Consider the following 15024-nt stretch of genomic DNA (forward strand, 5'->3'; position numbering starts at 1 on the left):
GGTGTCAGAACTTGAACCTGAAGGTGTCCATGTGATAGTGAACACATGGAGTAGAATGTCTGCTGTGTTACTGACTTGATAGTTTCCATTTCTGCTTTTCCTCAGTGAAGAAATCTGAGATGTAAACATCTTTTGGAATGAGGATTCTTAGATGCTTACTGCCTTCTGTCTAAAGCCAAGATTTATTTAGCTGTATGGCAATATTCCACTAAGTTTGTTTAAAACTCTTAAGGGCAAGTTATAATTCATTTTGGTACATACGCCTCTACACATAAATATCTGCCAACTGTAACATTTATGGTTGTTTGCTGCATAACAGATATCAGTATATAATGGATATCAGTTTAACAGTTTAAACAAATTAGAGCTCTTAAACTCCATGATGCTCTTTACCTACATCTAACACAGCACGAAATCAATATAAAGTGAGAGATCGCTGCACTTATACACACTGGCAAAGAGTATCAGAGAAGCAGAAGCAATATGTAGAAAAATATGTAATAAATATCCAAACACTGCCTCATCACCACTTTAATAATCAGAGAAGAGAATCAGCTTCCTTGTTCATACTGTCATTTTAGGCAAACGTCTACCCACACCTACTTTTCTAGCCTTACCATATCTACCAGCTTCCAGCACTTTTTGTCCCCAGTGCTGATTTCAGATATCTAATTATTCTATGACAGCTTTGCTGCCAGTAGGAAAAAGAGCCTTGTATAGAAGGAGAGGAAAAGTGACCATTCAAAAAGCAGAATTGCAGGACTGATAAAACCATTGCAAATGTTTGGATTCATCCATGTTTACATCAGAAAGCCTGAGAGAGGCATCTGATTCTTCAACATAAAGTTAAAAATCTATTAACTTACCAAAAAATAATAGTCATTAGCATGTTTTAATAAGCCTTAAAGAAAGCAGAGTATTGGGAGCTGCCAGGTGAAAACAGCTTACTTGCCTAAAATGTGACCTAACTTTGAAAACACTAAATTGCAACATAAAATAACAAGTTCTATAGCAGGTGGACTTCTCAATTTGAAACAATTAAAAAACAATGTTAAAATACTCTAAATTTAATATAAAATAATGTAATAACCTCTCTGACTTCCCAGTTCTCAAGGGGAAATAATTCCTGTTTGAATGTGCAAATCAATTTTACAGCCAAGGGTAGTAACTACACCCAGAGAGGTTGATTTTAGCTGCACATTTCCCATTAATGTTAATGTGAGTTTTCACAGTTATATTGCTGCACATGGGTGCAGGATATACCCTCAAGTTGTTAAATGAATGAAGAAAATGAATAAATGGTGATTCCCATAAAGAGGAAAAATTCCAAGGAAAGAAATGTCAGAAAGAATAATATAATACACAAAATCCATTCAGAGAAGGAAGGATGGGGAGGGGGAAAAAAGGAAGCATTTTTGCTCTCTTGATCTCTTTCCAAAATCAGTTGTGTTGTGGGCTCCCTGCAATGATATAACAGTTGAAAAAAGGCTGAACCATAAAAACTCATTCATGAAATCCAGAAAAAAAAATAATTTTCTCAATTAAAGTCTATGTTTCAGATTAACCTACTCTTCTTTTGACCTAGATTTAAAGCTTTATCTCTTTTTGCTCTGGATTATATATAAAGTCAAAAATTGTCAGAGGAATATTTTCTTCAGTGCTGCAGCCCCATGGGTCTTCATTGGTAACAGCTCAATAGTTCGTGTGGCAGAGGTGATCAAGGTTAAAAACCACTCAGCAAAAAAACAGTGCTACCAATGAAGTTCTACTCCAGCTCCAACTGCAACCACTGAAATATTGCAACCTTCTCTCATTAGGTTTAGGTCTAAGATTTGGCCATCAAATCCTGACCTCCATTTCCACAGTAAACACCAATCAGTCCCAAACCATTACTTTTTGATGGTCTGCATTCTTTCTCCACATGCAGTAAGAATTTCATGGTCACCAAATACCTATATTGGATATTTTAGTTCATGAAGCAAAATCAGGGGGAACGAACACTTAATTGTGTGTGAAATCACTGCAGACCTTAGGGGCTGTCTGGACTTTAGGAGCACAGCTGAACACCTTGTACTCCTCTGAAACATTCTCTGTTTCTGTCTTATATATATTTTAAAATATAAATATATAAAAATATATATTTATATAAATACATATATATATATATACAGATACTTTCAATAGCACAAAGAACACCAAGATAAGCAAGAACAATAATTTTTAGTTTAATCTGATAAAGACATGAATATAACACAAGGAGATGACAATCAATATTATTAAACAAATTACATATATTATAAAAATCTTAATTATTTTTATAATTGTATTAATACAACTATTTGTTTGGGGTTTTTTTTTCTTTTTTATTTTCTCATATCTTGCTAAAGTACTTTAGCAGTTTAAAAGCCCTCTTGATTAAACAAATTCATTCAGAGAATAGTAATGGATGAAGTGAAAATGCCCACAAGAAAAATGGGAAAAATTTTCATGCATTGAATTTTTGCATTTGAAATTTCCAGTAATTTATTTCCAGCATTTTTATTAAGTACAATAAGTGCATCCTCTCCTCTCCTCTCCTCTCCTCTCCTCTCCTCTCCTCTCCTCATTTTTAATGTAAATTAAAAGCACTATCATAATTTATCTCTGTGTACATGTATAGCCAAATACACACACACACATAATAAACATGTATGATGTATATGTGTGTGTATATATATAACACCACACATACATATATATGCATACAAATATATATTTACTCTGTACCACAGATTTCCCATATTTCTCCAATTTCACATTGGATGTTTACTCCTAAGCACCCATTTAGCTAATTTTTGTGAACTATGATAAATGAAATTGCTCTGTATTATTAGTTCACTTATGCTCGGTGCAAAACTACACTGAAAACTGGTTTCCACAACTTCTAATTACAAAACATTAGCTACCTGAGACTTCTCCAGCTGAGCAGATTAGCATAGATCTTCTCTGCTGACAGCTTTGACCTTCACTCCAGCAAACACTTGTCAAAATGCCAGAAGTAATTACCTGGCTGTTTAGGAAGGAGTAATGGGGTGTAGCTACCTACCTTTTCTTGTTACTGATCTAAAATGTCTATAAAACTTTGCCAAGAGGCACCCTCTGGATTTTGGCATATACATTTTTTTTCTCATCTGTCTTTTTTGTCTTTTTTTTTTTTTTCTTTTTTTTTTTTTTTTCCAGTAGACTATCAAATATTTGCTATATGATCTCCTGCCAACCAATCCCATCACAATTCTAGGGGACAGTCTAAATAACCCACTAGATGGATCTTTCAACCAAAACCATTTTATGACTGCTGTCATCCTGATTTTGTTGCACTGATGCAACCAGGAAAAATATATTTAAAAGCAGCAGAAGCAGCACGGAGACAAATTATCATAATTACACTATGGTGATGGTGCTGTCTATCCTCTGAATTAACTTATACATTATAGCTTAATTTTTTTCATAAAAAGCCTTTTACTGTTCATAATTCAGATTTACAATTAAGAAAACTGAGCTGCAGAGAATTTACAGATACTACTTGAAAAATCTATGGCTAGATTAAATCTAGAGATGTCTTTTGACTTCAGCCAACATAAAGTCACACAGTTTCTCTTAATTTGGAAGGTTCAAATTTATGGAAAATATCTTTTAAACATAACAAAAGGATTTAACATTTTCTTGAGGACTAGGTAATGCTAGAAAGATTTAAGTATTTTTAGATTATCACAATGGTCAATAATCTCTAAATCCTGCAAACAACTTTCTGTCAGACAATGGAAAACATCATCCCCAAATCAGAACAAGATCAAAAGTGATAAATCTGACTCCATCTTATCTTGCATTTCAGAACGGATATGTACAGTTCAGGAAAACCCAGGGAGGGGATAAAAAAGCCCCTTCTTTGGCTATACATAGTCCAGAAAACAAACAATTCATGCAAATCAAGTCCCTTGTCTTGTATTCACAGCATTCCTTAACAACTGTGCACAATATCAGGCAGGAGCAGCAGCCTCTGAAGTAGCCTTCAGTCTATAGGAGAAAGACTGCTTAAAATGAAGGCAATGTTAACACACAGGTCTGAACACTGCTGACAAGTGTGCTCTTGTGAGCACTGCCAAAAAACTTCTCTTATCTTCAAAGACTCTCCCAAAGCTCTCAAATAATTCCTAGTTCCACCATCAAGAGCTCATTACTTTCCTTCTCAGATACATCCCTCCACGAGCTATCAGCAGTAGAAGGTCATGCAAGTGCCTATTTTCAAGACAGATGATATGTGAATCCCCTGGACCTTCTAACTAAGCCTTTTTCAGCCAGAAACCCCCCACCTGTCCTTTCACCCAGGGTCACATTTGTGCCTCCTTCCCAAGATGTCAACCTATAAATCGTGTTCTATCGAGAGAATAAATTGTTCCCAGGTTCAGGGCAGCAGTCCTTACACACTGTGACCAAAACACCACACTTCTGGAGAAGGCCCTTTTCCTGTTATTACTTTTGTCCAGGTAAAAGGAACAACAGCCTGATTCTAAGACAAGTATATTGATTTTCTGGTTTTTCTCTTGTGCTTTAAATAACAACTATTTTTCATAGACTCCTGAAGTAGCACTGCTCTCATGCACAATTTTTATTATTCGGCTGATATGAAAGCTATCAGCTAACATCACAAGACTGCTTATCATCCAATTTCATATATTAAAAATAGGATATTTAGTTACATCAGATAAAGATTATTTTCCTGTTTGTACCAACTAAAATAGAACACTATCTGTTCCACATTATCCCTGTTCCACATGGTGCCTAGTGTTTATTTGCATGCACAGTTTAAAATCGTTAGGTTAATCTTGTTGTTCCACGTTTTGAGAAGCTATAATCAATCTGTCTAATAGGTGGGAAAAAAGGCACTGACTATTCTTTTCAAGGTAAAGATGAGGTTACATGCTATCTGATCTAAATCAGGGTTTCTTCAATTCCCTTCTTTATGCTTACCTAGAAAGTTACATAATCATCAAAAATATTACACAGCCAAACTATTCTTTATATAAAAGCTGCCTGGTATATACTTGCATTACTAGATTTCTTTTAACTGTTGCATTCCTAAATAATTTGTTTTGATATGCTTGGGATCTGATGTAAACAGAGATATCATCCTAAGTGTACTGCACAAAACTGCATAAAAGTTTATTAAAGGACTATAACACCCAGAGATGTCTGGAACTGTAATTATTACTGCTGTATATGTCATAATGCATACATATTTTCCTGGAAAATCTGCTGTTTCTCATAAAAATGCAAAATAGAAGAAAGTTGACTAAATAATATGGTGAAATACAACATTAAGCTATTGTCTTGGGTTTGGGGATTTCTGCTTGCTTTAAGTCAGAAATAAAATCAGTCTTCAAATAATTTTAGTGTGGGGACTTTTTGATGCTATGTCCACAGTGGGACCCCAAGTACTGCTGCTACACAAAAAACTAAAAGTGTTTTGTTTCAGTCACACATTCTCAGTGCCATGGATTTTAGAGCAGCTATCTGTTGATTTGCAACAACTGAAAAACGTCCTACACATAAAATGTACGGGTCAGTTTCAAACAACTGTGCGTGGAAATCTGCAGCAAGTTTAAATGGAAAAAGACATTTCACTTCCATAGACAAAAACGTTGGAAGATTGGGAGATTTCTTTGGCTTGAAAGAAAACCACTTGGCACTCCCAAGTACAGGGCAGTATAATGGATTATCAGCTTTGTAGGTGTGAAGAAGTCAACTGCAGGAATTTGGTTATTTAATAGTATCACACATGGTAATATTTATCAAAATTTGAATTTTTGTATTTTTACTTGATCTTAAATTAATTTTGAATTCTTAAAGTGCTTTAAATATTTTAGCAAAGGACAACATGAATAAAGGAGACTTATGTAGAAGAAATGGGGATTTGCACCAGAAGATTTTGAGAGATCCAGCAATAGAAAAAAATATTTTTGAGCATGTTACCAAGCAGCAGTTACAAGAAGAAACTTTCTAATGAACTAAATTCTACCATCCTGACTTCCACTAATCTCCCCAGATTTACATGCAGAATCTATGTATGGCAGCTCTATCATCAACAATGTCTCAGTGATTCTGTAGATATTAGTGATGATTTCTCTCTCAAAATTTTAGCCACCTATGATAAATGTTACTTCATATAATCTATCTTTTCTCTTTGAATGTAGAGGCTATCTAGGCAACTATTTTTGAATAAATGCCTAACATTTAGACAGCTGCAACCCATTTAGATGAATTCTACCCTCACTATTAAAATGCATTTAGATATATTACCAGAGGGCTCTTTAAAAAATTCGGCTTTAAAATCTCTATTAACCTCTAAACCACAACATAAATTACTTAAATAGAAGACTTATTTTTACCAGTCTCCATAGGCCTGCTTAAAGATTTCAGAAAAAACCCACCCAACAGAAATAGATGAGTTTCAATCTAAGCTTCAATTCTGCTATTTCCATTGAACCTTTGACATAACTGTGTTGTTCAGATATTAATTATTGTATTCCACAATATTCTAATATCTATTCTACACTAATGGTGTGTTTCTGCTTATTTTAGTTTAATTGACTGTTTTCTATGAATGGGTGTAAATAAGAGGCATGAGAATGCAATGACATAAATTATCATTGCTTTAAATTAAAGACTATTAACTACATAATGCTACTTAGGTCTTTTTGTTTTCCTCCCCAATTCCACAAAATTATTAAGCAGCTTTACAATTCCCAATAGTTAAGCAGCTGGATTTATGGGTTTATACTGGAATAGATGACATCACTTCATAAATTGAACAGAAGGAAGTTCTGCAATTTTCTATTAAAACAGAAAGTGGCTTTAAAGACAAGAAATACTTCTTTCTAAAATTAGATACCTCATAGTTATTCTTAGAGGAAAGGGGTGTATGTTCAAATGAAATCCATCCTTACTAATCACAGCAATGAATAGCATAATTAGAAGGAAGTCCATGGAGAAGAGTCATAACCAAAGGTACTTGTTATTCTTCAGGATTGAGACACACTTTCTGAATGGTAGTACTTCTCATTTGTTCTGTTTTTCAACAGAAGAGCAAGGTGGGAAAGAAATGCCATCTTGAAAACTCATTAATAATTGTATCAGACATTTGGTACTGCAGGAGACGGTTCAGTTTCTGAATAATCTTCAAAACCATAATGACATCCTTTATTCAGCAACAGAAGGATTTGAGGAAAATAATTCAGATAGATTTGATGATTTCCTTTGGTGAAAGGAAATCGATCCACTACAGAGGGCTCAAGAGGTGAAAAAGGACAATGTGAACTAAGGAGGCTTGAGTAAAAGAAATCAGGATTTGCACCAAAAGACTTAAGAGAGGTAGGAAGAGAAAAAGACCTGTCAAATCTTTACATTTCACATTATAGACCGAAGAATTGTAATCCTACTTAAACCAGGGACATGGCAAGTAAAAGCAGATGAACCTCACAGCCTCCTGGCTACGTTGTTCAAAGTTTCTGACACAGAAGCTGTCAGTTCTCTTCAAAGATGAACTTCAAATCTTTCACAGACACATTCTTTGTTACCATCTCAGAGAGCAAGATATATAATTGCATGGTCTACAAAAATCTAGACAGAGGGAAGGAATCCACCTGAAGACTTCAAACTTGTTCTGTTTACTTCATCACAGCTGAACTATGATCTGACAGTGACTGACCAATGAATACTTTCAAAACAACCATCATTGCTCACAGTTGTGGGGTAGAAAAAGGAAACAAGACACTGCCAGAGTGGACAAGTTGGTGCCTGAAGCAACAGAGTTCATCTTGCTGAGACTTCTCACAAGACTTGCAAAGCTCACATCAAAAATCAACAAGAAAACCAAGGCTGGCTATAATGATTTTGCTTTTTGAACTTGAGGTTTCCTCCTTTTGATTACACAGAATCCATATCTCCTGCACTGACAGTCACCATGAAAAACAAGGTGGATTAGCAAACCAGCACAAAAAATATTTTCAAATTTCATGATGTCAGCAAGAGAAGCAGTACACTGGAGGCAGAATAAGGCTCAAATACTTTCTTCACCAACTGGATCCAGGCTCATGAAGAGCTTGGCCATTTAGTCATCCTAATTAAGAACAGAACTATGACATCTTGGACCACTCCAAAGCAGTAAGACACCAGCAGCTGAAAACACTACCCAGGGTAAGTTAACTGTAAGGAGTTTGAAGTATTCATTTTATCCAAAAGAACTGCTTAATGCTAAAAGCTAAGTTTTCTCTGTTTAGAGCTGCCAACTTCAACAAAAATATTCACATTCAATGTCAAAAAGTTCTATTGCACATTTTTTGTCAGGGATCTCTCAGCTGGGACATGACCAAAATTTCTACGTGTTAAATCTCAAAATCGGTAAGATCACAGATTTAATCATTTGCAGTCATATAAAACTGCTGAGAAATTCTATATGTTTTTTAATCTATTCCAATAACTTTGGGGCAGTGTCTTTATTCAAATTAGCTTGTTATATTGCATAATTCACTAAAATTTGAATAACAATATATTATTTTTGCATTTTTGTGTTTCAGCAGAATTAATTCTGCAATGCCTTATTTTCAGAATTAAATCACTCACAGAGAAATGATTTTTAGACAAGAAGTTTGTATGATTCAACAACCTACTCTTTAAGTCAGGATAATAGTATCTTTCAGACCATATGCAGTGTGAAAATGTGAATTTCACCAATAGAGAAACAGAAAAGTGAAAAAAAAAGCTCCAACCAAAAACCACCCATAGCAATGGTTTAGTTACAAATTATGGAAAATAAAATAAAATAATTGAAAACTTTCCTTTCTGTTCCTATAGATATACATTAAATAAATTGAAATTTCTGACTTTCCATACTGGTGTGCATCACAAGGCACAAGAACTTGCACACAAGACCTGTTAATTCCCCAATATCTGGTTATACACTGCCTTTTGTTGTGCTGTCTGTCCCCATCACTACCATGCCTCCACTATGCACACAGCCCTTTGCTTTTCAGCCTTCACCTAAACACCTAAAATGTTGCCCTTCAATACAAAACAAAATGAAATGTAACCACGACTCTAAAAGGCATTTTCAGCCGTGCTGAGCATCTGTGCCCAAAACTTCTCTCCTACATCTCTTTTTCATGTGTTCAGTATATGTATGATCATTACAGGCACCTGATGCCAAAATCTTTGCTTGGAAACTTCAGAAGTTTCCTCTTCTCTAATTATCCCTGTCCTTGCCTAAATGTTAGGATTCTGAACTACATATAAAGCAATTTCTTTCCTCATTTCTATATCAAATATCTTACAATTTCATATAGAGTTATCCTACTGATAATTGTTCTCTGCTAGGTTTCTCTTGACCTTTAAACTGAAAAGAAATACACATTTGTTTGTCTAAATTATGTCATGCCAACTGTAATTACTCCTAGAGCAGGTCACCCCTGTCTTGAGAAAGTTTATTTCTTCAAAACATTGCGATGAAATTACACTGCATCACTGAACCTGACTTATTAAACAGAAATAGGCCAGAGGACAGCTACTTAATGAAAGTTGTATTCTATCATTTGAATGTCAAAGTGTGTGAAGCTGGCAAAATGTTGGGTGTCCTGCTCTAGAACAAATAAAGGTATTGTTAGTGTGAGAAAGCAAGCTATTCACAATTTTAAATTACTCTGTTGTCAGCTTCTCCATATAATTACGTAGCCCTAGAAACTGAAAAAAACACCAAAAAACAAACAACCAAAAGTAATCAAAGCATTTACACAGAATTGGAACTGTGAATTACTGGGGAAAAAAAAATATCAGCAAGAAGAATGAACCTCAAACTTCAAGACAACAGAGGAAACCATTTTTTAAATCATACTTCTAAATCTCTGGTTTTTAGTAGACATTTTAGTCATTCACCTCCTTGCATAGACGCTAAATAGTCCCATGTCTTCTCTAACCTGCAGATTTTTCAAACTCCACAGAGGAGGATGGAAAACTTTAAATATAGTTCCCTATATTTAAACTTTAAATAGTGCAAGGAAAAAATGAAGTGTATCCATTTTGATTACAAAAATATATGCTACATGAATAATAAGACCAAACTGCTGCACGGAAACTGTTCCTGTGGCTATCAGTGAGACTTGCACGTACATAACATCTGCACAAATAGATTTCATTTTGCAAATCTGAATAATTTACATTCCTATAATTATTATGGCATCTGATTACCTCAATTTCCAAATTCTTTTCATTTCTAAGGATGTGACAGACTGTGAAATTCTTCTGTCCATTTAGTCTATTCTTTTTCTGTAAACAAGATCTGCTTTCTGAGCTCCTGGAAAGATGTCAAGTTACATAATAGCAGTACAGCATGGAATTATGCATTTACCTGTGCCTACCTTGGAAATATGCACTGATTTATTCTCCTTTGGCTTCCCTTGGTAAATTAAGTACTTGGAATACTTTTCTTCAGGACACCATTGACTTAAAAAATTTGTAATTACAACTAGAGCCTGAAAAAACTTCTTATGTAAGTATATATTGCTGTTGATTTTTTAAGAGAATTTATTTTTGGCTTAGAGATCTGGAAGTAAGAAGTTTGCTTAAAATAAATGAACTGATTAGTGAGTACATTGACAAGCACTACAACTTCATGAGTTAGAAAGAAAAAATAAGATACTTTTAAAATTTAAAAAATTTGATGGGTGGATAGAATTGTGAGCTCTTTTTCTTTTTTTTATTTTTTTGTAAAGGGCACAAGGTTTAGTTATAACAATGCTATGGCCACACTGAAATACCAAGAGGAGCTTATGTAAAACTCCTACAAACCTCTTTCTGCAGCCATCAAAACCTGAAACTTTTAATTCACTAAGCAAACAGAAGTTAGAAAATGCCTAGGGTATTAATGTAATAAAGAGTAGATAAAATTACTGTATAAAATATGAATTTAAATTGGTGAATTTAAATTGTAGAAATTTAAACTGCAGAAATTCATAGAATCATAGAACATTATGGTTGGAAAAGACCTCCAAGATCATCAAGTCCAACCTTAACCAAACATCACCATGCCCACTGAACCATATCCCAAAGTGCCACGTCTGTTTGGTTTTGAACACTTCCAGGGATGGTGACTCCATCACTTCCCTGGACAGCTTGTTCCAGTGCTTTAACCACTCTTACAGTTACATTATTCCTAATGTCCAAACTGGACCTCCTTTGGCACAACTTGATGCCATTTCCTCTTGTCCTGTCATTTGTCTTGGAGAAGAGTTCAGCCCTCACCTGGCTGCACCCTCCTGCCAGGCAGTGTAGAGAGTGATTAGGTCTCCCTTGAGCCTCCTTTTCTCCAGGCTTAACAACCCCAGCTCTCTCAGCCACTCCTCACAGCGTTTATGTTCCAGATCCTTCACCACTTTGTTGTCCTTTTTCTGGGGTGGCATTATTTTGTCCCCAGAATCTGCCTGCTTTGTCAACAGCATTTAAGCTAAGTTGAAATCAACTACTTTGATTCCAGCAGTAAGAAAAAGCAGAATGTTGTATCTTAAGAAGTTTTGCTGAAATAAACAAGTCACAGCATTTTTACTTTTCAGAGTAAGGCCTGTTAGGAACAGGCCAAGACACATCATGAACCTCCTGGACTTGACAATGTTTCCACAGTCTAGCTAAATTTCAGTGGATGTCAATTCCATTAATTTCCCTACATGTTAATTTCTGAACACATGTAATCCTCATTATCCACAACTGGAAAAACTACAAAAAAGTCAGATTTATTTTAAACCTGCCTTCTGCCAGTTTCATCTGTTCTTGTACTGCAAAAGCAATTATACAGTCCTGTCCACATTCACTGTGGAACTCAACAGCTGACAGACCTTTCTCATAACACACTCGTATTTTTAATTTTTTTTCCAAAATACTTTTCTTTCTTACTGCATCACTTGTTATGTGAAAGATATTCCACACTTACAGTCATGCCTTCTGCCTTTCCTTGAATCTTTCCATTTCAACCAGAATTTCAAATCTCTCTGAGGTATGAGAAGCAGTATTATATGTGGTATTTAAACACAGGAAAAAGACATATTTATGAAAGAACAAAAGATATTATTCTGTTTTTTATTCCTTTCCAAATAATTCTTAAAATGCTTTCATTGTTCAACTGATAATGGAGGCTGAACCGTCATTTTCATCAAATTACCTATTGCTGCACTAACTACATTACTATGTAGACCTTGTATGCAAAGCTATTTTTTCTCCATATGAAAATTTTCACAGTAATTTACAATGAAATTCATCTGCCATTTTGAGCCCATTCACTCAGTTTTATACATTTCTAAGATCAACTTTCACCTTTAATATTGTGAATAATTCAGTATTAGCAGAACTTCTCACCATCCTGCTCACTCTCTGTTCTAATTCACTTATAAGTATGTTGAATATTACAGTCCCAGTAGAGATCCTTCCACCTTTTTTGCTGTTTTAGCCTTTTAGAAAATTAATACTTTATTCCTAATCTCTGTTTCTTGCCTCCTAACCAATTAGCAATTCACCAGTTTTCTGTTCCATATTCCACATTCCATAAATTATTAGTTTCTTTAGAAACTTCTGGGAAGACCTTATCAAAAGCCTCTGGCAATCCAGACAGGCTCTACCAACAGCATCATACTCGTTGATCCCTTCAGAGAGATTCAACAAGTTTACAAGACAGGAGTGGTCACTGTTTTAAAAAAGCCATATTAATTTTTCCCAGGGAAAAAGGCATACCCTTTCATGAGTCACATAACTCAGTGTTTATTTTAAATTCTGAGTTCTGGTAGTACACCTCTAGGGCTTTGTGACATGATTAAACCCTTGCTACTCTTTAATCACCAGTTAACAAGACCCTCCTCCAGCGCAAAGGGTTCTGCAAAGGGAAGTTCTGGAGCAGGAACTACCCCAGTTCTTTCTGTGACTAAATTCATCCATGGTGAAGCAAAAGAAGAAGTTATGAACAGTTTGGGGCCTCCAGCGCTTATTTACATGAACACTTCTTGTTTCCATTTTCAAGTAATATTGCAACTCGTTTATTTCTGATGTTTAAAGCTTATCAATTCAGTAATTTGGAAGCAAATAAGTTACCAATTCAGACACCTTGTAGAAATTATTTCTTGCAGTCAACAACTCCATAATACAGTTAATAGTCAAGCTGGAAAGGAGCAAATAGGAGTCCTTAGAACAGTGGTACTTATTCAGAAGCAGCTTAATTCTAGAAATACAACCTTTACTTCCAAGGTTAGCTTTTCATTGAAACTGTTCAAACAACACACCAACAAAGGCATATTTCTACCATTTTTTGTTCCAGAAATTAAGGCTAAGGTGTAATAACATTTTTATTCCCTGAAAAAAACTATCAGAAAAGTGAAAAGTATTACACCCTCTTTTACAAATGACTAATGTATTTTTATGAGTTTTTGACAACACTGAAGAATTTTTCACCATGCTGGAACTTGACTACAAGCATCTACTTAATTTTCTTGACAAACAAGAAAGTCTCAAACAGTTTTAATGGATTCAAAGATGTTAAACTTCAATTTTTCATGTGCCACTCACCTCTAAACAGTCTCTCCCTTTAAATGTCAGTTTTCTGGGAGAACAGGATGTGTCTGTGCTGTCTGCAGTGGTACTGACTGCTAAACAGATGTGAGTGGTCACAATTTGGGAAAGGAGAACAAGGACTTACCTGCTTCTTTGGCAACATCTGCAGTTGAAATATTTTGGAGGTTTGAGTGCACTCGGAAGGTCACAGCCGGTCCCAGCACGCTGAAAGAGATTATTAAAAAAATGTAAGACTCATAATCAAGAGACGTGGTATAATATTCCTTATCAAAATAGGTTTTTAAAGAGAACCTATTAAGACACCATTTAGCTCTCTTCCTTTTGCTTCATTAGCTACATTTGCATACATTTTTATACCTCTTGTGGTTTCCTGTGTATATTTTGTGCCCGTCTGAAAGAATTTCAATGACATTAACTAAACTTCAGAACACTCCTGTAAATACTATTCTTATTATGAAGATGGCAAAATGGAGGCACTGAAATTGCTATTCACACAAGTACAGCATAGATCATCACTGAAACTCAGCATCCAAAGAAGATTACATGTATTTTCACATTTCACATTCCTAATATCAACATAACTTCAGTTCCTCTTGTAAGAACTGCAAGTCAGAGGGACAATGTAGAAACTCAGAATATTTATCTTAATCATATTCTGCAAGAGTATGTGCAGAGAAGAGATTCTGGACATATCTGTTACAATATCTGGTTTTGACCAGAAAAGTACCACAAAGTATCTATCATTTAACAGCAGAGGTGATCACCTCTTGGAAGAATTTTTGAGAGGAAATGATTTGACTCTGTGGAGACGTTTCTGCGTATAGCCTGATGGTCCTTTATGGCACGAAAATTTATTTACACTTCTTATTTGCACTTCCTATTTACAGAGGAAGGTACTGATTAGCCAGATGTAGAGTGGCAATGTAACCAGGGTTTCACCAAAAAATATCATTGGGCAATTTTAAGGAAAAGTAAATTTGTATTAGTAATGTTGCACTCATTCTCCATCCATACCAATAAACATCCCACATATACATCTGATAAAAGGAAAGAAGAAAATTCAGGTGTTATGTCCTTAGAACTATACTTAAATACTTATTTACGTAAGAAAAATACACATTAAAATATAATGAATGTATTTTTGAAGAAATTTCTGGGGAACAAGAAGACTATATAAATTATAATGAAAGAATTTACAGAGGAGAAGAGAGTAGGGTCTCAAGAAAAACAAAAATTGGCACTATTTTATAAAAGTTTACTTACATTATATGTATTATGCAAGTTCCTAAGGGTTTTTTTTAACTCATCAGTGAAAAGAATTACATTTATGTTATGAAGAGCAACCCTGCTTAAAATGTGAAGTGCATGGGCTGGAACTGTACATGTAAC

The 15024-nt window shown here is 34.9% G+C and overlaps 1 protein-coding gene across 1 annotated transcript in view; it reads right to left on the minus strand.

Moving 5' to 3' along the window:
- PTPRN2 (protein tyrosine phosphatase receptor type N2) overlaps positions 1-15024 on the minus strand; it is a gene marked incomplete at its 5' end in the record, with an annotated part of 472560 nt that overhangs the window by 333780 nt on the left and 123756 nt on the right. Inside the window, one exon of the mRNA XM_083873585.1 lies at positions 13760-13839. Within this exon, the coding sequence (XP_083729711.1) occupies positions 13760-13839 (80 nt within the window). The remainder of the gene's footprint in view (positions 1-13759; positions 13840-15024) is intronic.

The sequence above is a fragment of the Zosterops lateralis genome (genome assembly GCF_965231275.1).
Source record: "Zosterops lateralis genome assembly, chromosome: 1".
Lineage (NCBI taxonomy): Eukaryota > Metazoa > Chordata > Aves > Passeriformes > Zosteropidae > Zosterops > Zosterops lateralis.